Here is a 24,142-nt window from a genome sequence, read left to right on the forward strand (position 1 = left end):
AAAATAACAATACAGAGGACAGTACCATAACAATGTACAAATGGAAGATCAGTCAGTGGACATCATAATGAGGTTTACAACTTAGTTTTGTAAATGGCAAGATTTTGTTATAATTTATTAATGGTTCTTCTCTAATACCTCCTTCTGGTGTGGAGGTGATACTGAATTCTCAAAAGCTATGTCAGTGGGGGACTGCTAGGTGGTGCAGTGTATAGAGCACAGGCCCTGGATTCAGGAAGACCTGAGGTCAAATCTGGCCTCAGACACTTGACACTTACTAGCTGTGTGACCCTGGGCAAGTCACTTAACCCCAATTGCCTCACCAAAACAAACAAACAAACGAACAAAAAAACCAGAAACTATGTCAGTGGAAGGTCTACCAAGCTAGACTGTTTTAAACTAAGGCATGGAGAAACTATGAGCTGCACTGGTGGATGGAGTGACCCACTCAATGAAATCATGAAAACCTGAAGTACTGAAACATTAATAATATTATTGTGAAGACCTTGGTGGCAGTAAATGCTATATAGGTTGTACCTGTAAAATGTTATATAATTGTCAACCATTATGTCTCTCCTAAATGATTTACAAAAAACACTTGAACTAAAAGTGTGATGGTTTAATAGAAAATTTCATGTTTTAAATAATACTGTGTCATAGTTTTACTTAATACCTCCATATTTTAGCAGTACATTAACACTTTCAAAGAACCATAAGCAGACACTCCAAAGTATCTCTTTTTATAAGTTATAAACAGAATAAACTATAACATAATCTATATTTTATGATTGTTATATAATTTTATATGTATATACACTATCTCACTACAATATCCAAGGAGTTCAGGGTAAGTAAGAAAGCCAATTTGGTGAACTGGGCAAACTATTTTCTTTGGCTTACAGTATCCAGATATATCGCACCACCTCATGTTATTTGACCCTTTAGAATGTCCTTTTGTATTCTAAGAAAAACTAGTCAAAGACCAGTTGAATGACTTTCCCAAATTTTCAAGTTGAGTTAGGAGATTCAACATACCACTGATTCCAACATTCCAGTTTTTCTTGGGCCTCAAATAACTTTATTATTAATTGAACTGAAAAAAGTCTTGGCATTCAATGCTACTCTGAAACACGTTCCCATTATGGTTACTTCAAAGTTTTTGATATTTCAAGAAAGCCTGCAAAAGGTGTTTTGTTTTTTCCTAATTTAAAAAGGTTTAAATTAATTAAACCACATTCTCAATCTGGATAAGGATGAGTGCTCTTGGGTGCTAAGATTTTGGTTTTTAAAAACATGAATGGAAATGCTCTGTTGGGGGCTCCAGTAGGACAATTATTTAAAATGTTATTTCCCATATACTACAAATATAAAAGATACAATATACATGGATATATAATGTAAGTATTATATATGGAGTTGAATAAACTGGAACACATTTATGTCAGGTAAAATGCAAACTAGCCACCAACATAGGCATTAGGCAAAAATCTGGACAGTGTTAAATCTTAGAATACCATACAGAAATCTGTAGTAGTAGCAATAAATTAGCAATAAGAATCAGTAAGTATGAACAGGTCAGATATATAGATGACCTGTTTAGACACTAAGTTTAACAAGCAAATCCTCTCAAATTTCAGGTTATGCAGGCCTTTCTTCATATGGCTTCCACATGGGCTATTTGTTTGGTTTTTTTTAGTGAGGCAATTGGGGTTAAGTGACTTGCCCAGGGTCACACAGCTAGTAAGTGTTAAGTGTCTGAGGCCGGATTTGAACTCAGGTACTCCTGACTCCAGGGCCGGTGCTCTATCCACTTCGCCACCTAGCTGCCCCACATGGACTATTTGGTAGAGTGGGCAATGATGATCAAAAATCAAAACAATTTTGATGTGGAAAGATATAAGTATACTAAATGCTGATAAATATTTACACTAAATTAATATTAAGCTAGGTAAGTAATTTTTTGTTAGCCAAACTATGACAAACTGTAATACCTTCCAGTTGATTAAATATACAATTCCAATGTGATAGAATCAGTAAAAGTAACATCAGTTTCCCACAGTTAATATATTATTTTAGGCATGCAACATACACCGTATTTATAATTAGCCTAGAATTAGCAAAGTTTTTGCAAACCTGTCCATGAAGCCTAGAGATGAGACATAAGACATTTAGTCTCTTGTCTTAGTCCTGTTTTCTGCTAGTAGTTCTCTATGTGGCTTGTGTCGCTTAGTTTCACTGCACCTCATTTGACTCATCAGTGAAATTGGGCTACTTCCCCTAACAACTTCATGTTGTTCTGAGACAAAGATGAAAAGGATAAAAAGTGATCTACTGGCAGCTGCAAATAGTATGTAGAAGAAAGAGTACTATATTGAAAGTCAGGCAATTTACTGATTAGCTAAATCAGCTATCTATGTGACCTTGGGCAAATAACCTGACCTTTCTGGGCCTGTTTCTTCATTTACAAAATAGGGGCACGGATCAGATTGTCTTTAAGGTCTCATCCACCTCTAACATCTTATGTTTGTAACAAATTCTCTGTTGCTTTCTAACTCAATGGTCCAGACAACTAGCCTAGGTACAGCAGTTTGAATAGGGAAATGCATATCACTTGAACTTGTATGTACCAGTTGCTCCATCCACAATCAAGACCATGAGAGCTCTAAATTTCACAATCTGTTGATGTTTCTGGCCTCCAATGATTAATACAATAGTAGTTTATACTGACCAAGTGGATTTTTTAAATTACAGACTAGTAGTAAAAAAATACACACGCACACTTCAGAGTAGTATATGAAATAACAGATGTCATTGCTACTGTAGAAAGTCTGGCTTTTTAAAATTTCTCATTGATAGGCTGTGATACTGTAGAATGGATTTCTACAGTGAGCAAGAAGGTTGTACTAGATGACCTCTTAGGTTTCTTCCAACTCTTAACAGTCTATTAAATCAAGGGGAATTTTACAAGTAAATATAAAATTGGAAAATTTGTATTTTATGCTGAATTAAAGCTTCTGGAAAATTTTTCTTATATATAGTACTGAGCAAACTAAGAGAATACCAAAAGTTTACTGTCATAACTGGGGGACAAAGTATATGACCAGTTATAGTTATTTATAAATACACCATCCGTTCCCTTTAAAGAATAGTTCCCTTTAAAGTTGTTTCCTGGGAAGACTAAACATTTATTCTAATAATACTACCATTGCTCAAAACATTTTGTGAACTCTGCTTTATAATTGTCTTCAACCTTTCTGAATACTGCTCTCAATGGCAGAGTTTTGTTTTTGTTTTTTTATCAAGCTTTGCAATTATTTCTTAGCCTGATAAAATTCTTTGATAGAAAACAACTTTCTGGTATAAAATTAATTTCTTCTTTTTTGTATTGCCTATTAAATGGAGAATTATATTTGAATGTCCTCCTTAGTTAAAGGAATTTAATTTGTAATGTTTGTTCCAATGTATCAGGACTCAGATCCTTTGTAAAATACTTGATCACAAGTGGGATTAGTCACAACATAGGCTGGGTATTCTTGATGATCAAATAATCTACAATGCCCTTCCCCTCCCATCCCCATTAAAATTAATACTAGGATTTCAAAACAATGGTCCATAATCTCTATGATTGCTTTATTGTATAAAATCTCTCTCAGGAATGATAAATTCATAAAAATAGACAAAAATTTAATCTTGGAAATATTAAGTGCTTAATTATTTTATTTTAGCACAAAAGAAAAAAGTCATCTCTGACCAATCAAGTTGTAAGGGTTTTATTACCTTTAAGAAATCATTAGCTAGGATAAAAACATCAAAAGCACTTGTGTCAAGACAAATAAATAAAGACTCTCAATTAGTAGAGAAAGATGTAAATATGTTAAATTAGAGCAACATACTGTTTTACAATGCATGGTGTAACCAGCAACACCACAAAAGGGGACAGTAGTTTCATTTACAATCATGGAAAGTATCAGTAACAACACTAGATTAAGAGTCAAACAAAACATCATTTGGGTTTCCCCTCCCCCCATTTTCCTTTAACTTTCAAAGTGACAGTCAACAAAACCAATGAATTTCCCTAAGCAATGAATTAGGCTTTCACTGGGCACAGGACAATGAATAAGCATAACCTATGTCATCAATCCTAACCAAAAGTAATTGGCCAATTCTAGGCAAAAAAATGTCTTATTCTTGGTGGCAGTCAATTGTGCCCAACTTCAACATGGAAGCTAGAAACTAGATTGGCTCATTTTAATACAGAAAATGGCTGTCAAAAGGCAATGAAGATGATCTCATCACAGGAAAAAAAATATAATTTTGATTCACTAGTACAAGATAGTTTTATTTTACTGCCCAAATTGTAACTAATCTTTCCTCAAGTACACACTTAGTAGTATATAAAGTATTCTGATGCCCAGGATATACTGGAAAAAAATTCCTTTGCCTACAATGAAACACAGTAGCTCTTGGGGCCAAATTCTAATTTATTTCCTGCCATGTGACTATTTACATCTTTCTGAAGCCTGACAGTCGAAACAGTTGACACTAGTTTTTATCCTAGTTTTCATAAAGTCTAAAGGAAATGACTGTCCCTCCCTCCCACAACAGGTATATTTTAAAAAGAGAAATCCTAATTATTTCGTGAACCCATGATGGAGAAAAAAAATCCTACTCATTGAAAATAAATAGTTTTTATTTCTTAAATGAGCTATTTTCTTTAAAAATTACTGTGATTTCACTTTATGGAAACGGATGAATACACAGAAACAAGTTCCACAACTATTCCCAGAACTGTTCTCATGGTCTATATCTTTTAGGAGAATTATCCATCAAACTGGCTTCCTGTCCAAAAGCAGAATTTCCAACTAGGTTCACCTTAAATACCACACATAATAATCTGGTATAAAGAGTGAATAGTTATTTGAGAAATTGGAAGAAGCCCCAAATTTGGGGGTAATGGGATCTTTCTTACCTAAAGTTCTTCCACAACAAAAGAGCTATCTATTATGGAAGAATCATGGCCACATTTCAAAAGGTGCTATTTCCTGGAATGTCAGGTATAGTATGTGTTCTATTGTCACTTTGGTCAAAAGAAAATTTAGTGAGTGGCTGCCTATAACCATAAACAATTCAGGAGTGAAATGGGAGTGGCTAAGGCAAAAGGTTATAATGTTACATGTCTTGATTTTTACAATTTAGTCACACATAGGATATTACTACACTGAACCAGAGATTAAATTTCTGGAAACAGCTTCAAAATCAATTGTACGGAGAACATTTCATGTTGCTAATCAAAATAGAAAGCAACTCTATTGGAATTATACTATTATTAAACCTTTAAGAAAATAAGTACAGAATAAATAAGGGTCATATAAATATTGTACAGTCATTTCAGGACCAATTAGAATATGAAGAATTTAATTCTCCAAAGTCATCATCATCACATTGTTCTATAATTCCAGTAGTATTTGACAGCACCATATCAACAAAAATAAGTACAACTATGAAGTCCTCCTTTAGAAATCTGCCCCACATAGATAAGAAAAGGTTTTAGTCAAGATTTTTTTAGTACTATAAAATGGACCTACATCTCAGGTAATAAGTTAAACCACTGAGAGCATATGTTCTGTTAATGATCTGCGGTTGAACTGTACTTTGGTAACTCAATAGGGCCAAACTGCTACTTGATTAAAGAGAGCCTGATTTGAAAGCCATCCTATAGCTGGTATAAAAAAATGGAATGAATAATAATAACTGAGGAACTTCCTTTTAACTATTATTTAATTCATAGCATCAAATTTTTAGCTTGGGTAGCTATAAATAGTAATACCATCTGGTTTACAGTAAAAAATATAGTGCAGAAATTCTAAAATGAAGGACAAAGACTAATTCATTTAAATACATAAAGCTGTTTTAACTGAGCAACTAAATGTATTTTTATCAATGATTATTTCTTAGTATCCAAACTTTATTAATCTTATTATTAGCCATGATGGGAAACTAAATTACATTAAAGGAGAATGAATTTTACATTTTTAAAGACCGTTTCAATTTATTTTAATATGGAAAATCTGTGGAGGAAAATGAGGATGTTAAATACTTATAAACCACTGTTTAAGGCATTTGACCTCCAACCATATTTTTTGGTACCAAATCACTTTAAAAACACATGATTAAAAAAAAAATCACCCCCCTCCAAACCTCAATTGCAAAATGTATTTCAACATGCAACTCAGACATGACTGCTAAAAATAGCATATACATACATTTTAACAGCTTTTGCATGTGCTTGTAAACTTTCGATTCCTCATATTTTCTATTAAAAAAAATACTGTGAATGTTTGGATACAGAACTCAATTTCTATTTGGTAGCATCATCATTTAACTTGAAACTCTCTGTTGGAAAAAACCCAAACCATTCCTATCACTGAAACATGATTCATGAAAAAGAATCTATGGAAACATTGCACAGACTTGTACCACTGAGGGTTATACATTCAAAGGCAGCTTTCAGAAATAAAGGTCCACTCATTCACACTGGGAAAATTCATACATACACATACACATACACATACACACACACAGTTACCTAGTGAGACTTTACACCAACTAGTACAACAATAAGGACAATAACTATTACAAATAAAATTAAAATAACAAGCATCTTCCGATTCTTCTTTTGGTACTGTTCTGCCTATAAAATTAAAACAAAACAAAACATCCAGTAAGTGACTTTTCAAAAGAGCCAAAATAAAAGCTGACTTATCTATCCTCTTATGTTCTTAAATTCCAGTTATTTTTAATATGAGAGCTCTTGATTTCTGGTTCTATGGTCACACTCCAGAAATTAGCCCAAATAATATTATAACCCAATCATATTATAAAAGGAGTATTTCACTAATTCTACTATCTATTTAACCCAAATTTCCTAAAATTTAGAGTCTAAGTTGAAAGTCATGCTGATCCCCATGGTTTCTATTTTCATTGAATCTATCAATTCACTTCTTTAACAAAACCTTCTCCCTTTTGCATAATAGTGTAAACTGTATAATTCTTTTTTTTTTTTTGGTGAGGCAATTAGGGTTAAGTGACTTGCCCAGGGTCACACAGCTAGTAAGTGTCAAGTGTCTGAGGCTGGATTTGAACTCAGGTCCTCCTGACTCCAGGGCCAGTGCTCTATCCACTGCGCCACCTAGCTACCCCTAAACTGTATAATTCTTTAGATTAATGTTTGAATATAAAGTTTCATCTATTTTAGAATAACATGAAATTCTTTCCTACTCTACATATAGGAGAGGTCAGAAAATGTTTTTCTCTGAAATGGGAGCTAAAGCTAAAAAGAATTAACCCAAAATTGAGATTAGCCACCTGCAGAAATAAGCCACCCTAAGAAATGCTTTCTAAACTATCTTGCTGATGATAAGGCCTCTCTTCCTAAATCTCACAAGGAGACTGCAATCTAAAATGTTACAGATGTAAGACAAACTATTATCTAATTAACTGTAAATTGCCTTTTAGGGGTTGATACTGTAACGAGACATGGTAAGAAACACTGTGGGGAAAAAAAGAAAAAGGGAGAATAATGCATTCTGACACTAGGGACTAAAATCCCAATTCTAGGAGACTGCTCCTGGTGGACACCAGTAAAGGGGGATTCATCAGAGCACAAAAGCTTGATGGAAACATCTCTGAACTTCCAACTGCGTCTTCTTTAATTATATATCCACTGAGAAATCATCAGAACTTACATGGCCTCCTGAGAGATGAACCCAACAGTAGCAAGTGACCCCCCAAAGCAGAGATGGTTACACTATAAACTCAATGGCATCATAAATCAGGCTTTCCTGTGAGCTTAGTTAGGATCAAGTCACTAAGTCACACAAAGGAAAAGGAAAAAAATGCAGGGAAGCCAATACTAAATGGATTCAAAACCAGTTCAATTCAAATTGAACATATAACACAAAGTAATTCAGAAGGCCTAGGGTTTTATTCTATATGTATCATATAATCTGTTTTGCTAGTCTCATTCAAGATGCCTCTAAAGCCTTGCAAAATTCAGAACAGTCTCTAAACTCAGGTATTATATAAAGCCAGTTTTTACTGCTGTACTACATAATGGCTGATGGCCAAATTAACCTAAATGTTTACTAGATCTCTGCATTATGCCAAGGAAGATGTTACTTCTAGATAAACAATAAAGGCATATTTTTATTGGTTCCATTCTCACCAAGCACATGGTCACAAGAGCTCTGAGTGGGTTGCAAATGTCCCAATATAAACTTTCAACCAATAGAACAAGCTGATACTATTGTGAATAGTACCCCTTTCTGTTTTAACAAAAATGACTGGCCTCAGAAATACAACAAAGTGGTACTGAAAAAAATCAGAAAAATGCTAATTTTGTGGCTGAAAATATAACTAGATGGTGCATGAGGAAATAGAAGGAATACATTTTACTTGTGAATAGTCAGACCCTATTTTTAAAATACATTCAACAAAATATGAAATTTACTTGGCAGTTTATGCACATCTGCTTCCCATAAGTGGTTAGATTTAGAAGTTGAGGAAGAGACCTATCCCATCCATAAGAAAAATAAACAAATACAAAAAAGTGTACCATAATGATCTCTTATATGAAAAAAATTAGAGAACAAACAAGTATTCTACTTTAACTACTTTTCAGAGATCTACGGTGGAAATTAGAAGGGGAAAAGCTAGATTCTGATCTTTTGCAGAAGAGTTTCTCTGCCAGAAATTCATCAGAAATGTTCCATGAAAAGTATGAGTCAGCAATAATGAACAGATTTTTTTTTTTAAGACACTTCAACAAACGTTGAAACAACTTGTTTCAAAAAGAAATTAGGCTTAAAAAGGAATGTGTTTTTAAGGGGGGGGAAAATTACAACCCTTTTGGATTTTTATTGTCATACTACCAAGTGCTCCTAAGTGTGAGGTTCACCAGAGATCTTCAATGGCAGATAAAAAGTAGTGACCCAGGAGTGGCTTTGGATAAAGTGCTTCCTGGATTACAGACTTGTCAGGATTCTCTAGACTTACTTTATGATGCTTCTATAACAGCTATTGGCACCAAACACTTCAAGACTTTGAGTGCTGAAAAAGCCACTGACACAATTCTCCATTTGGTGATAGCTCTTAAAACTGTCTCAACCACAAAAATAACATTATTTTAATAGTCTCTCCCTTTACCTTTTGAAGCTGTTTCAAACCGTCTTCTGTTTTGATACAGGATTGTTCAACATTATAGTCAATTCTATCAAGGACTGTCCCCTAAATAATAAAACAACAGTTAATAATTAAAAATTGAATTTCAAAATGAAATTTGTAAAATGCAGGCATTATTAACAAGGTTAGTTGTACCAATTCCTTATGTTTAAAAAATATAACTGAAAGCCTCAGTATGATTTGGGTGAAATATGGCTAAATCACCATAATCAACCAGCATAGACTCATGCTTGCCTTGTTAGGTACAATAAAATCACATAGCTCATAAGGAATGACAGATTTTTAAAAATTTAAATCCTAAAAGATAGTGAGTCATTGATTTACTGAATCTGTCAAATATATAGTTGAGTAGGAACTAGCTCTGAAAAGGAGCATTAGTGCCCACAAACTTAAACAGATAATGCTAGCAAAACCATATGTGGTTATTATTAAGGCCACCAAATTTTTATCACTGCAATAAATGTAAACCTCAGTTTCTGTATATAAGAACTAAAGATTTCAAGCCACAACCCACCATCATAAAAATGAACAATTTTGCTTCAGACAGCCTAATTTTCTTTGAAAAACTGCCTCAATTGTTGGCCAAACTGGAGAAAGGGAGCTGATGTACTGTGTGTGATGATAGGGCCTTTAACTGAAACATTTTCTACTAGAAATTATATCAGTTCATTTGAAATTGTTAAAATAATTACTGTACCTGGATCTTCTATAGCTCTAAAGCTCTGCTTTGAGTAGTTGGCTTCACATTGGATCTAAGCCGAAACACTATTTCCTAAGGAATTTTATCAATGATGAATCATCACTTTAATTGTATTTGATTGGCAGCGGCTTCAGTGGCCATTATGCAATAAACTGCCAAAAATAGAAAGCTCATATAGTGGCAGAAATCATAATTGAAAGAAGTCAGAACCAGAGGATCAGGTGTTACATAAAGAAAATTAGACAATGAGAAGAGAAATTCACATACTTGTTCTACAATCATTGCTCCTAAGTCCCTGAATATTTCATTTAGGTCAGAAATAGACTGTACAATCTGGCGAATTTCTCGCTCCCGCTCTTCAACCATTAGTGTATTTTGTTCCACTAACACTAACTGGTCATCCGTAAAACCCTGTTGAAAGAAAAAAAAGGCAGATTTTGTTTTTTTTCTTTTTGGTGAGGCAATTGGGGTTAAGTGACTTGCCCAGGGTCACACAGCTAGTAAGTGTTAAGTGTCTGAGGCCAGATTTGAATTCAGGTCCTCCTGAATCCAAGGCTGGTGCTCTATCCACCGCGCTACCTAGCTGCCCCCCCCCAGATCTTTTTAAGTTAGGATTTTCTCTTTAATAAAGGAAAGATATTATATTATGCCTAACTTATATAAGTGGTGGACATGCTTGAATATTCTTCTGAGTTAGGTATATGGACTTTATTGTAAAAATCTTTAATATTCCCTTACCAGGAAAAGATCTAAATCCAAAAAGTACATTGGTTCCAAATGGGTACTGAATTGTAACCTGGGTTATCATAGTCAACCCAAGTCACTTACATGTTTGCATTACCCTATGCAGAGACAACTCTGAAAAAAAGCACTGAGTGACATTGTGGTTCCTTGCTTTATTCACAAGGAAGAAATTAGTGTAGACTATTTTCAAGAATGCTTTCAGAAATGCAAAAGTACAATGTCACATAAGACCTTAAAAATAAAGACCTAACTTTTATGTATCCCCCCCACCCCAGACATTTATCTTGTAGCACATTGCAAAAACTATGTGATGAATGCATAATAACATTATTGATGTTTTTTCTGTATAAAAATCAGATATTTTTTTAAAAAGAAAGGAAAAAGTGTCAGTGGACTAGGAAAAAGTGCTAGTGAACTGCTATTAACTTTGTGGTCCTTAACATACCCGATCATAAAGAGTGTTATCCTCTCCATCATCCATGAGTGGAACTGATGTGTCGAAAAAATGCTGGGACCTTTCCTCTCGATTCTTCATGCCTATTAGAGATATGAAGGTACCTTACTAAAATATTTAATATGATTTTGGAAATAATACTCTAGAATTAAGAAACAGAATAAATCTATAATATCAACATGGAACTTTTGGGGGGCAGCTAGGTGGCACAGTGGATAAAGCACCGGCCCTGGATTCAGGAGGACCTGAGTTCAAATCTGAACTCAGACACTTGACATTTACTAGCTGTATGACCCTGGGCAAGTCACTTAACCCTCTCTGTCCCACAAAAACAAAACAAAAACCTACAAAAAGGAAATTAAGAGACAAACGGTAATATTTACTAATTTTTAGATCATCAAATAAAGTTCAAACATTAAATAGCACTATTTGGTTTAAGTTTCTAATGAGAAGATCAATAACTGTATTAACTAGTGCCCCACTAAGTAGGAATATGCAATAATTTAGAGAAAGTGAGTTAAGGTTTACTTTTGCTGGGCAAATGGGAGAGTAAGCAATTTGCTGGGCAAATGGGAGAGTAAACTACTGAAAGAGTGATATGTTCATCTTATTTATTCATGAACAGACTGTCCCCACAAGTGACTATTGTCCTTTAAAGTCTGTACCAGCCCTCCTTTGCTCATCCCCTTTAACTGAAAGTACTCCCTTGCTACCTGAATCTCATGCCTATTTAACTTCTTTGCAGTTATTACATTCTAGCTTGTTTTATGGTTTATTATGTTTTATTCATTTATTATTTATTATTATTATTTATTCATTTATTATGTTTTATTCATCCCTTCTTGATGCTTCATGAAAGCAGGCTAATATTGTTTTTTAGAATGTGGGTAATGAGGTAAGTGCTCACTAAATGTGTTACTGAATTGTTTTGTAAAACTTGGTTTTTAAAAGAAATACACTATTACTTTTCAGTACAGCAACTGAGAAGTGTGCCAACAACTTCAGATAATTATTCCTAGCTTTTCTCCACTATTCCCAGCCCTTTCCCCATCTCCATTTTAGGCTTAACTTAAATTACATTAATGAGGTTTTATCATTGCAATGCCTATATAGTTATGTGATCTTTTTTGCTGTCATTAAGTAATTCCATTTTGTTTGATTTTCTCCAAGTAAAGAATGTTTAATGCTTCTTTTGACATAGTTTTCACCTATGCTCAAAACTAATAAACAGAAACCAGGAAAGATGAAGAAATTAACAATCACAAAACCAATCAACATATCTTCTTGTAATTTTACAGCAAAAATCATTTTATTGCTGCAAAAAAAGTGCAGAGACCAAGTGCTTGAATCTGAAATGATACTTACGCTTCAGATAGCCAGACTGTGCATGTCTAAAATTAGTGGATAATTCCTGAAGAGACTGAGCTAAAGAGGATACTACATTTCGGAGGACCCGCTCTTCCTGTTCAGTACAGTTTCGTGCTCTGCTCTGCAAGGCCTGCACTGCTCTCTGACATCTATGAAAGAGCTGGAAGCAGAATCTTCATTGATCAAATGGGACAATTTAAATATGATTTTCAAAAATTCACAATTCCAAATAGCAATTACTGATGTGAAATACTGATATGACATGAAATTTCATACTTGAAAAATATTCAAGATGTTTTATTTATACTACTTGATATAAAACAGTAAATTTAAGGAAAATAGCCTAAGCCTTAATATAGAGATTAAATTACCACTTAAATGAATCACATATGCTTTAAAAAATGAAAAAAACCATCTAAAATACCGAGTGTTAAAATGATAGCTTGATGAAATTTCTTTAAAAAATCATGCTAGGACACTAGAGATTCTTAGAGAGTGATCCCCAAACCTTTTAGATCTCTGATATCTGTCATGCTTTGAATTTCCAAACATGACAAGTAATGTATATATATATTTTTAAATGAAAGTGAATTGAAGTCAATTTTGTTTGGTACATTACATGTAAAATTTAATAGCATACTTTCACAAATTTAGGAGATAGTCTGAGGGGTCAAACCCAAACATTTCTTTTGTAATCTTTGGAACCCTCACCTGTGTGATTTCTTGTGTGGTTATTTCAATGGCATGCTCCTCTTCACTGCTATCATCCAATGTAGGTCTATTTAAATGCTTGTCATGAAGACTGGCTAAGTCTTTCATCTTCTGTTTAATTCTGCCAACATCGTATTGTATCTAAAAGACATGAGTCGATTAACAACATTGAAATAAATCAGAAAGATCAATGGACAAATGTATACAACAAATCTTTAGACTATTAGTTACATAAAAAATGAAAAGTTCAGGCATTCCTGCCGGGATCACCTGAAAGCAGTGGTGATGATATATAAAAATCATCTATATCATACCTCCTAACCGTGGGTGTTCCCCTAGGCTCTCTTGTTCATCCTCTTCTATTCCTTTCTATACCCTCTCTCAATGACCTCATCAACTCCTATGGATTTAGTTATCATCTCTATATAGATAACTCACAGATCTATATATTCAATCCCGGTTTTTCCAATTATATGAAAGGTGCTGGGGATTCAAGTACAAAGAACTAAATGATTCTTCTCATGAGGAGCTTATATTCTAGTGAGGGAGACAACAAATACATATATAAAAATTAAAAACAAGGTGGCTTGAGAGAGGGCACTAGCAGACGAGGAAAGGCTTCATGTATAAGACAGTGAGACAGTGATAGGGAAAGAGGGACTTTCTGATGCAGAGGTAAGAAGGGTTTGCATTCTAGGCTTTCAGGGTGACCAGTGCCACTGTTTGTTAGATATGACCAGCTGGATGTCCCAGAATTATCTCAAACTCAACATGTTATTTATGTCTTTTATCCCAAATCTAGCCTCCTTTCAAAATTCTCTACTTCTGTGAAAAGATACCATCATTTTTACAATCTCTCAGGTTTGGAATCTTGGTCTCAGCCCAAACTCACATATTCAATGGGTCGCTGCATCTCATCGTTTTTACCTCTGTGCTCATGAAATCTCACCTCTTCCCTCACTCACACAACTACCACCTTAGTTCAGGTCCTCATCACATTTCATTTAGATGACTGAAGTTGCAGCCTTCTAACAGGTCTCCTTGTTTCAAGTTTCTTACTATTTCAGTTCATCCTCCATACAGTGCCAAAGTGGTTTTCCTGAAGTGCAGATCTGACCTAGTCAATCAACTACAGAGACTCTTTTTTTTTTTTTTTGGTGAGGCAATTGGGGATTAAGTGACTTGCCCAGGATTACACAGCTAGTAAGTGTTAAGTGTCTGAGGCTGCATTTGAACTCAGGTCCTCCTGACTCCAGGGCCGATGCTCTATCCACTACACCACCTAGCTGCCCCCAGAGACTCTTTAATGTCTCTAGGAACAAATATTAATGGATGTGCTTAGCTTTCAAAGTTCTTCTCAACCTGTCCCCAACCTATCTTTCCAATCTCATTGTATATTACCCCCCTCCTATAACAGAGAGCTCTCTCTGCTTCTCATACACGACACTCTCCATGGTTTTGCACTAGCTGTTCTTCATGTCTGGAATACACCCTCTCCTCACCTCCACCTCACAGCCTCTCGATTCCTTCAAGACATGGCTCAAACATTACCTTCTCCATGAAGCCTTCTCTGATATCAATTGCTAATGTCTGTCTTTCCTAACAACCTTGTATCTAATCATCTGCATTTATTCTCTTTATGTTTATTCTGTATATACTTATACATATGTACTTGTTTCCCAGTAGACTATAAGGTCCTTATAGAGATGGTTCATTCCTGGTATCTGTAGACCTAGCACAGAATCTGAAACATAGAAGGCACTTAATAAATGCTTACTGATTGATAGACAGGTATAAAAAACAAAGAATGTTTTATGAAATAAATTGACAGTGCAAAGGTAACTCTTTGGAAAGACAATGTTTCTTTCCATGGTAAACACACTGTGAGAGCATTATGGGCTGGTTTTATATACTATCACTAAAGGGAAGGAATAAATCAGCTCAAGTAACATAATAGGTACTTATACAAGTATACTCAAGTTGCAGGTCACACTAACAAATTTCTGGAGATAAGAACACAACTTTCTGAATACTACTTTCTCCACATTACATACAAAGTTTTCTTCCATCATGATTCAGGAGTTTACCATTGGTTTTATACATAAAGTCTAAATTACCACAGATAAGAAATATTAATTCTTGAAGCCCCAAAGCAGCTTTAAATATTCTTAGACAAGAAGTATAATAAAGTTTATCCAAATATATTTTTGCCACTGAAATCCAGAAATGCAATTTGACATTAGTTTTAAATATGCCAAATGTAATATTTAAAAATTCAACTTACTTCATCTACTCCATCAACCCATTTGGGAGGTAATCGTTTTGTTACACCAATTGCTGCTTCTGGATCTAGGCTGATGCCTGACACCAATGCCATACGATCATCAGCAAGCTAAGAAGAGAAAAGGAATATTTTAAAACAAAACTTATATGAAAATCTGACACTGATAAGTATACACTTATTATTTTTAAAATATTGCCTCTAAAAAGACACAGGAAGCTAGCAGAAAATGAACATACCACTCAAAGAAATGTTTTCTTGAATGAACATTGCTACAATTTGGAATGATTTCTCTCCCTCTGTTATAGTTACACATGTTGTAGATCTCCTTAGACACATGGGTGAATGTGAATTTTGCTTCATCTGGATAAGAAAGGATCCTAGTTTCCTTATGGAAACATGAGTAAAAAAAGTTTGATAAAGAGCTTTTTAAAGGAACAAGCTATTAGAATTATTTCATAGCAAAATGCCTTTATCCCGTGTCATGGGTTTTAATAGTTTATATGATTGCTACAAAAACCAGCTGGAAAAAACCCCAAAGACTTTGATACAGAAAGAACAGGGGGGATTTTTTTTTCTTTAAATAGGACTAATTTAGCCCTCAGTCATAAATCATAGGGTTATAACTTAACATTTGACACTATGGACCTTTGTAGACATTTTTAAGGATTATCTTTGCTATATTTTATTTGATACCTTTTTTTCCTTGGCTATATTTTAAATAATTTCCCCCCCTCCAGCCTATGTCCAGATGTAGTATTTTCACCTTTGATTTGTTTTAAGTACTTTAGAAATAGTATCAATAGTTTTAATTGGATTTTTTTTTTCATAAAAAAGATGCTTCTTAGAAAACTTTAATGACATAGACAACCACCTCTTTTGTTTAAATGACAGGACTCATTGAATTTGTTTCTTGATCTATGATTCTATTGTACAAGTAAAACTCAAAAAGCCCGAATAATAGTCAGAAGGAGAAAAAAAATCCCTTATAGGCAAGTCTGTAAATTTTTAAGGTTACAAGGGAAAATTGATCAAACAAGCATGAGGATTGCAAGAATAAAGGAAGAACAAATGCCCAAAAAACCCATTATGTGTGCTACAATTAAAAAACATTTAATGACAACTCCCAAATCAATTCACAAAAATTCCAAATAACAATTTTTCTAGAGCTGTATAGCTTTGTGCATATTTGCCTTTTGGCAAAATGCATCTTTTAGTTGCCGTTGTATTCAGTTTTATTGTCACACTGAAAGTAAAAACATAGGGGAAAAGGCTGAAAAGATCTCTATGGGTAATCCATGTTTCATACTATTTCAGTCAACAAGTATTTATTGAATTGCTACTATGTGCCAGGCACTGTGTTGGGGATACAAAAAAATGGGCAAAAACAGTCTCTACCATCAAGAAGCTCACAATTTAATGGGGAGATAGCATGAAAAAAGCTACTTACCTACAAGATAATGTCCATGGGAGATAATCTCAGAGGGAAGATACTAGCAATGGGGAAGGGGCCAGAAAAGACCTCTTATGGAAGGGGAGATTTGAGGTGATTCTTGAAGGAAGCCTGGGAAGCCAGGAAGTGGAGGTAAGGAGGAAGAGCATTCCAGGTAAGGAGAGACAGCTGGTTAAAAGGCAAGAAGTCTAGAAATAGAGTGTCATATGTGAAGAAAAGCAAAATGGACAGAATCACTGGACTGTAGAGTACATATTGGGAAGAATAACTTAAATGTGCTCCAGTGAAACAGGATAGATTCTATTTATTGTGAAGCATTAAAAATTTCTGATTTAAGAATCATCAGATGTGGTTTCACCATGAGCAAGTTATTTCTCTAAGCATTAGATTCCTCATGTGAAAAAAAGAGACCATGCTAACTACTTTATGGGATCATCATGAAGAGAAATCTTAATGTGTTATATTAATGTAAGCTATTATGACTGTAACAACTAACAACCAGCAAATGAGTTGAACAGTCCTTGTTTTTAAAAAAGGTCTTTAAATTTTGTTTATCAAAACTACAAATGTAATTTGATTTATACAGCAACCTCTGAAAAATTGTTTGCACCAGATATGTAAAAGTCTATTTGGAATACATTAGGAAAACTTAGTAATTACAGGCAAATCTTTCTGTCAGCTTCATAAATACTTCCTAATGTATGTTTTGTAAATCTGTATTTCCTACCTATTGAATCAAGATTTCTTCAGTTGAAGTATACTTGTAGATCTTTCCGAATCATCAAATTTGAAGCACAATAATTAGCCCCATTTATAAAAGAGTAGAACATAAGCTCCTTGGGGTCAACAACTGTTTCATCTCTGTCTTTAATTCCCCAGCATTGGTCCTGTGGCACTTAATAAATGCTTGTTGATTGAGTAACACAGTTTTATTATAACAAAGAGTTGCTACCCACATGAAATAATGTATACCATTTTTTTTGACTGTTAAGGGGGAATCTATCACAAGTACTAAATCACGGAATACCACAAAAAGACAGAACATTTTGAGAATGAAGATAGTATGACTAAAGATAAGCGTCAGCTCTACTGGCATTGTATATAGAGCAACAGGGACATTTTTTTACAAACTGAAATTAATCACCTTTCAAAAACATTCAAAACACAATACCTCATCCAGCTCCTGAAGTGATTTGTTGTTCCCATCAGTCCCATCCAGTTAGAGAAAGCAAAAGGTAGGAGAAAGAGAAGGATGGAGACAGATAGACAGAGTATGGTCAGTTTTGAAAAAACAACAACAAAAACAACCCCAAAAAACTCTTTAGATTTCAGTAATTCATTTCACCAAAAACAGAGTTCCACAAACTAAGGCATTTTTGTTTAAAAAAGAAGTAAAAAGAAAAATCCAAATTACTAAACTATAGTAAAGCTACGTAAAACTACATTTTCATTTACATAGATTTTACATAGTGGCTATTTTGGTGATTGGAAAAATAGCAACAGCACCAAACAGTTCTAAAGACAAAATATAAAAAGAAGTTAAAAAAAAAACCCACAAGCTTATTTTATCAAAATTTATTTGTCATAGTTATTGATATTCAAATAGCTAGATAAGGTTACATTATAAAATTCTCTATAATGAAGTAATGACAAAATGTGATCTCATCAGAAATAAAACAATTTTACATTTTTACATGGAAATAATCCCTGTAAATTTTTTTTTTTTTGGTGAGGAATAGGGGTTAAGTGACTTGCCCAGGGCCACAAAGCTAATAAGTGTCAAGTGTCTGAGGCTGGTTTTGAACTCAGGTCCTCCTGAATTCTGGGCTGGTTCTCTATCTACTGCGCCACCTTGCTGCCCCCCTGTAAATATCTTTTAAGGGTAAGAGCCCATAAAAATGTTCTAGAGTCTGGAAAACAAATATGTATTAATTGTCTATCTATGCAAGACACTACACAAATCAAGTAACAGTCTTATCTACAGAATGAAGATGCTAAGAACCAACTCTTTCTCAGGATATAAATAGGATGTTAAAAACAGTGAAAACTAATTCTACTAGGGTTGGGAGCCCTTGGCCACTAACTAAACACATATTTAGAAGCAAAGGGGAAAACTCTCCAAACCCTAATATAATACTAATCTAGAACTACTCATCTTTTTAAAAAGATGAGCATAGATGTCTCTTGCACTAAGTATTCTCAGCAAATTTAAATAGCTTTTCTAGTAATGTTCACAGATACTATAATTGGCACATAGAAATAATTAAGCCTCTTTGAATTTTTCATACTTGACTATTAATTTTGCGAAAGGAGTCTTTACCATTCTGTAATTCATTGTTTCTCAGAAATTGTTCTAGAAAGGGCTTTCAATCGAACTTTGAAGAAGCTAAATACTTCTACAGAAAAACTAAATTAGATTAAATTATAAAAAGCTAAAGTTCTCCTTTTCAACTTACTCTTAGAAACAAAAGAAATTAAAATAAAATAAAATTTAATATACATTCTTCTCCCCTAATGTCCTACTTCAGTGTTTCATTTCTGTAAGGTTAATCCTAGATTTTGGAGGGCAAACTCTGGCAACTTCTATTAAATTGGAAAGAAAATTGAGAAGAGTTTGGTGATATATTATGCATTTGTCTTCTTTCTGAGGTCCAGCTAAGCTAGAGAGGCTCACTACTAAAAAGTTGGCTTTCATAAAATTTCCACCCAAAGCAACTCAGAAAATGTATGGGGGTTGAGGGCGGGGAGGGAGGGAGGGAGGGAATTAAAGAAGCAAGGTGATACTTGTAACTGTGTTGCTGGAGGGAATAGCAACAAGAGTTAATATACATTCTACCCATATTATTAGTTCTACAATATTAGAGACAGCATATAGTGCCACACTGTAATGAGATCTAATTACTTTGTTTAAGATTTTCTGCTGATCAGAAGGAAGCTTTTCTATTCATGACCAAGACAAATTTAGCCAATAATCATTACTTCATATTTCAATCAGCACATTTTCTTGTTCTGGAGTGGCCACTTAATGTATCTGATCTCCAAACAAAGGAATGTAACAAACCAAAGTCCAAATCACATGTGGCACTTCAGATGAGGACTATTAACCTAGCAGATAGTAATACTTTTTGATTACCATAAATCCTGAGTTGAAGAGATATTAGTCAAAGAATTTTAGATTTTCAAAGACTTCAGAAAAAAATTTAAGCTAATCCCTCATTTCACAGATGAGGAAAGAAAAGCTCAGAGAAATGATTTACCAAAGATTATTACACTGGCAAATTAGTGGCAGAGGAAAGTATAGGACTTGGACTTCCTGACATTTTTTTTTAAACAAACATGTGCGCTCTTTATACCTCACCATACTTTCTAGTTTGATTTACAACTTTAGAAAAAAATATTCAGAGAAAAATGGAGAATTTTTTGTACAAAAGCTATTTTATCTATTGAAGCTTTATGCCTTGATCAGCAGTACTATTGCCACATTCTTTTTGAAAAGCCTGGCTTCCTGGTGGGAAATGGCTGTCCTTACAAAGTGTAAACAGCCTTATTTTATTACCAGTCCATTATGATGGCACAATAACCTTTAAACAATTTGTTCTGTTAATAAAAGTATAAACAGAAATTGGTAATTGATATTGTTTCTCAGTTTCCTGAGTTATTCCTATTTAAGACTGGAATTATTCTATGTCTGTATTATCAAACATCTTTAGACTTTTTCAAGGTTGTATTTTTAAAAGAATTTAGAAGATTTGTTTTCTGAGAACCTTCATACAGTGGTTAATAGGTGAAGGATATGTAATTTCCTCAGCATACATAACCTATCATGTGGAAGATCCTGCTACTGATGCAGACTGCAAATAATTTTATGATTTATTTATTATATCCTATGGCTTGTCTGAGGCAACTAAAGGTTAAGTGACTTGCCTAGCTAATACATACATATAAAGCTAATACATGCCAGACCCTGTAAGACTAAGTCTAATACAATATTTAGTACACCATGCCTCTAAGATCTAGGCTTGGAATCTGGAAAACTTATCTTCATGAATTCAAATCTAGCCTCAGACACTAGCTATGTGACCCTGGTCAAGTCACTTCGCCCTATTTGCCTCAGTTTCCTCATCTGTAAAATGAGCTAGAGAAGAAAATGACAAGCCAATCCAGTATCTTTGACAAGAAAACCCCAAATGGGGTCAATAAAAGTTAGATCTGACTTATCTCAACAACAAGGCCTCTGAGGATCATAGCTTTTCAAATTCTTTTTTCTTTTTTTTGCAGGGCAATGAAGGTTAATTGACTTGTTCAGGGTCAAGTGTGTGAGGTCAAATTTGAACTCAGGTCCTTCTGAATCCAAAGCCAGCACTTTCTCCACCGAGTCACCTAGCTGCCCCAGCTTTTCAGATTCTTAACAGAAACCATGTATATGCAAATATAGCAGGTCTTGCATGTTTTGGTGCTTGGACCTATTAAATCTCAAATCAAACTGTTCAGGAGGCAAACCCACACTTTTTCAGCCTAAAAATACAGGTCTCTTTTTCTGTGCCTGTGAATCAATAAAGAAGGCTTTGAGTATATCTGTAGGGAGTCACTTTGTAAGTAACCCCTATATGAAATAAATTTTCAGAAGAAACTGTTAGCAATCATAATAAAATTCAAGGGTTCGCTGATGGAGAACAAGTTTCCAGTAATAGTCTCTAATGTGGCATTTCCAAGCCTGTGCGTTTAAACTATAGTTCCTAAGTATTGTCTTTGTAAAAGTTGAGTCATGCCTTCTGATAACATAACCACCAAAACCACTACTAGATTTTAATTCAAACACTCTTCTACCAATAAACCTAAACTCATAAGGAAGGATTCATTTTTTAAAACTGTGGAGCCATGGCAATTTACTGGACTGCTGGGCTAACAGTCCAGGTTTTTTTGTTTTGTTTGTTTTTTAAATGTGCAAGTATTAGATCAATTCCCACAAAGACACCATGTGAAAGGCAGTCAGAATGAAAGGAAAGATTCATTTCCTGAATGGAAAATGAAAAACAGGGAAGTCCATCCCCCGCCTTACAGTTTCACAAAACTGTCTTCTCCAGGAAACAGGGAAACAAATCATTAATAGCATAAAGCAAGAAGAGACTCGACTGCCACACAGGAATGGAAAATCCTCATGGAAAAAAAAATGAGGCTAAAACGACTCCATTCTACAGAGTCATTTTAAAGAGAAAATCTGTTGGACAAAACAAGGAGGCATCAGAATGGAAAGAGGAGATTGGGGAACAGGGGAGGAAGTGAGGGTAGAGGTTAACAAGCAGAAACATGAAGCAACGAAAGCGTGAAAACACAGTGCTTCATAAGGCATCAAACACAGTGCTTTCAAACTGAGCAGAACCCAGGAGGAGGAACTTGTCCGAGTCCAGAGCGAGGGCGGCCCTGTGAAGGTGGGAAGGAAAAGTCCTGGGAAATTGGGGGGAGGGGATAGGAAAGGAAAGGCAGAGAAATTGGGGGGTAACATGGGGAGTTTTAAAACAAAACCCAGAACCTCCCGTCTGATGCCTCCTAACAACAAGACGACGACATTTCAACAGAGACATACACAGAGAGAAAGACAGACAGAGACAGAGAGAAGGGCGCGGAGCACGGGGCACCGCGAGGAGCAGGTGGAGGAGGCCGGCAGGAGACTCACCGCAGCAACGCTACGTGAATGCAGAGGGCTGGAGGTGGAGGAGGTGTAACTACTCACTTGCTCGGCTAACAGCTGCCGGTTTTGGATGGAATTGTTCCGCAACAACAAGAAAGCGTCGGTTAAACGCCGGGTGGCCATGCTTAACCCTGCACGCCTCCCTGTCGGGGACCCCCACTCAGAGCCTCGTCCTGAACCTCAGAACTCGGGACCTCCTCGGATCCTGCGGGGCCACCTCCCCTCAAGCTTCCCCACCTTCCCCTCAAGGGGCAGGGGCAGAGCGGGAGTGGGGGCTTGTGAAGGGGGAGGTTCCCCGCCCACTCCTTTCCTAAATCCCGGCTTGGATTTCTAAAGGTCTAATTCCCCCACCCACACCCCGGTCTCTGGCTGAGCCCCCGACCCTCTCGGGGATTGTCCCGGGTTCCCCTCAGGGAGCCCCGGCCGGGTCTGGCCCCTCCAGATCGTTCGGAGCCCGTCCGCGGGCCTGTCAGAGCCCAGCCGGGCTCCCGGCCCCGACGTCCCGATTCTTCGCCCTCCTCCCTCCAGGAGCCCGAAGCAGGAGAGCCCCACGCCCGACGCCTCGCCCCCCTCCGACTACAGGGCCTCCCGAGGGGGAAGCGGCGCAGTCCTCAGCCTCATCATTCCTCTACTCCGCCGCCGCCGCCGCCTCCGGCTCCATCCATCCCCGGATCTGACTGCAGCAGCCCTGCCACTTCCGCGTTGGTGTCCCGTCAGATCAAGCTTCCCCCTTCTCGCTTCCGGTCCGTTTCTCTCAAGTGTCCCCCCAGCCCGCTGCGGCTTGGGTTCATAACGTTCCGGGCATTCTTCCCTCCTCTCCTCCTTCTTCCCCCTCCCCTTGCTTAGTTGAGCTCTGAGCGTCCTCGTTAAGGTCATTTCCTCAAATGCTGCCCTCATTCCCCTTTATCCTACGGCTCTCCTCTGGGAGCCCTTTCTCTTCCTGAAAGAGAAATAGGATTTAGAGCTGGTCTCTTCGTTAGAGACCTTACCTTTCATTTAACGAATGAGGAAATTAAGCCCATACAAGTTAAGGTAATTTCCCGAAGTTCAGAGGTTTCCAAAATGGCAGAGACTGGTGACTCCAAATCCAGCACTATTTCTACCACTACACGGTGCAATGCATCACTTCATTAGCCTCAAATTTTGGTATTATCGACAACCAATGGGTGGAAAGATCAGGTAGGTAGATTTTAACTTAAGACAACTTACTAAGCAGTCAACAGGCGTGTATTAAGAGCCCACTACGTACAAGACTCTTCTAAGCAGTGGGAACACAAAAATAAAACGAACACTAGTCCCTGACCTAAAGGGTAGACAACTGGACCTGTCATTTCATTGGTATGGGGAATATGCAGGCTAAGGAAACTTCTACCAATGGAAACTGGTCCCTTCTCAGCAATTTATAGTTGATCACTGAGTGGTTAAGTGACTTTCCCTAGGGTTACACAGTGTGTTTCGGAGGTGGAATTTGAACCTAGGTTTCCTCAGACAGTTCTCTTTTC

At 36.0% G+C, this 24,142-nt stretch overlaps 1 protein-coding gene across 6 annotated transcripts; it reads right to left on the minus strand.

Moving 5' to 3' along the window:
- Positions 1 to 3,609: 3,609 nt before the first annotated feature.
- STX16 (syntaxin 16) lies at positions 3,610 to 23,338 on the minus strand. 6 transcript variants are annotated; one of them, XM_043983374.1, is made up of 11 exons: positions 22,683 to 23,338; positions 18,123 to 18,134; positions 16,949 to 17,139; positions 15,738 to 15,886; positions 15,502 to 15,609; positions 13,218 to 13,358; positions 12,504 to 12,666; positions 11,130 to 11,221; positions 10,208 to 10,351; positions 9,205 to 9,285; positions 3,610 to 6,691 (listed from the first exon to the last, which is right to left on the minus strand). In XM_043983374.1, the coding sequence occupies exons 5-11, from the start codon at positions 15,592 to 15,594 to the stop codon at positions 6,587 to 6,589; spliced, it is 819 nt and encodes a 272-aa protein (XP_043839309.1). In that variant the 5' UTR covers positions 15,595 to 15,609; positions 15,738 to 15,886; positions 16,949 to 17,139; positions 18,123 to 18,134; positions 22,683 to 23,338; the 3' UTR covers positions 3,610 to 6,586. The 6 variants fall into 6 exon arrangements, with proteins under 6 accessions (XP_043839309.1, XP_043839310.1, XP_043839311.1 ...); XM_043983375.1 differs by lacking the exon at positions 16,949 to 17,139; XM_043983376.1 differs by lacking the exon at positions 15,738 to 15,886.
- Between the last annotated feature and the right edge of the window lie 804 nt (positions 23,339 to 24,142).

This window comes from Dromiciops gliroides, chromosome 2 (assembly GCF_019393635.1).
Source record: "Dromiciops gliroides isolate mDroGli1 chromosome 2, mDroGli1.pri, whole genome shotgun sequence".
In the NCBI taxonomy this organism is placed as follows: domain Eukaryota; kingdom Metazoa; phylum Chordata; class Mammalia; order Microbiotheria; family Microbiotheriidae; genus Dromiciops; species Dromiciops gliroides.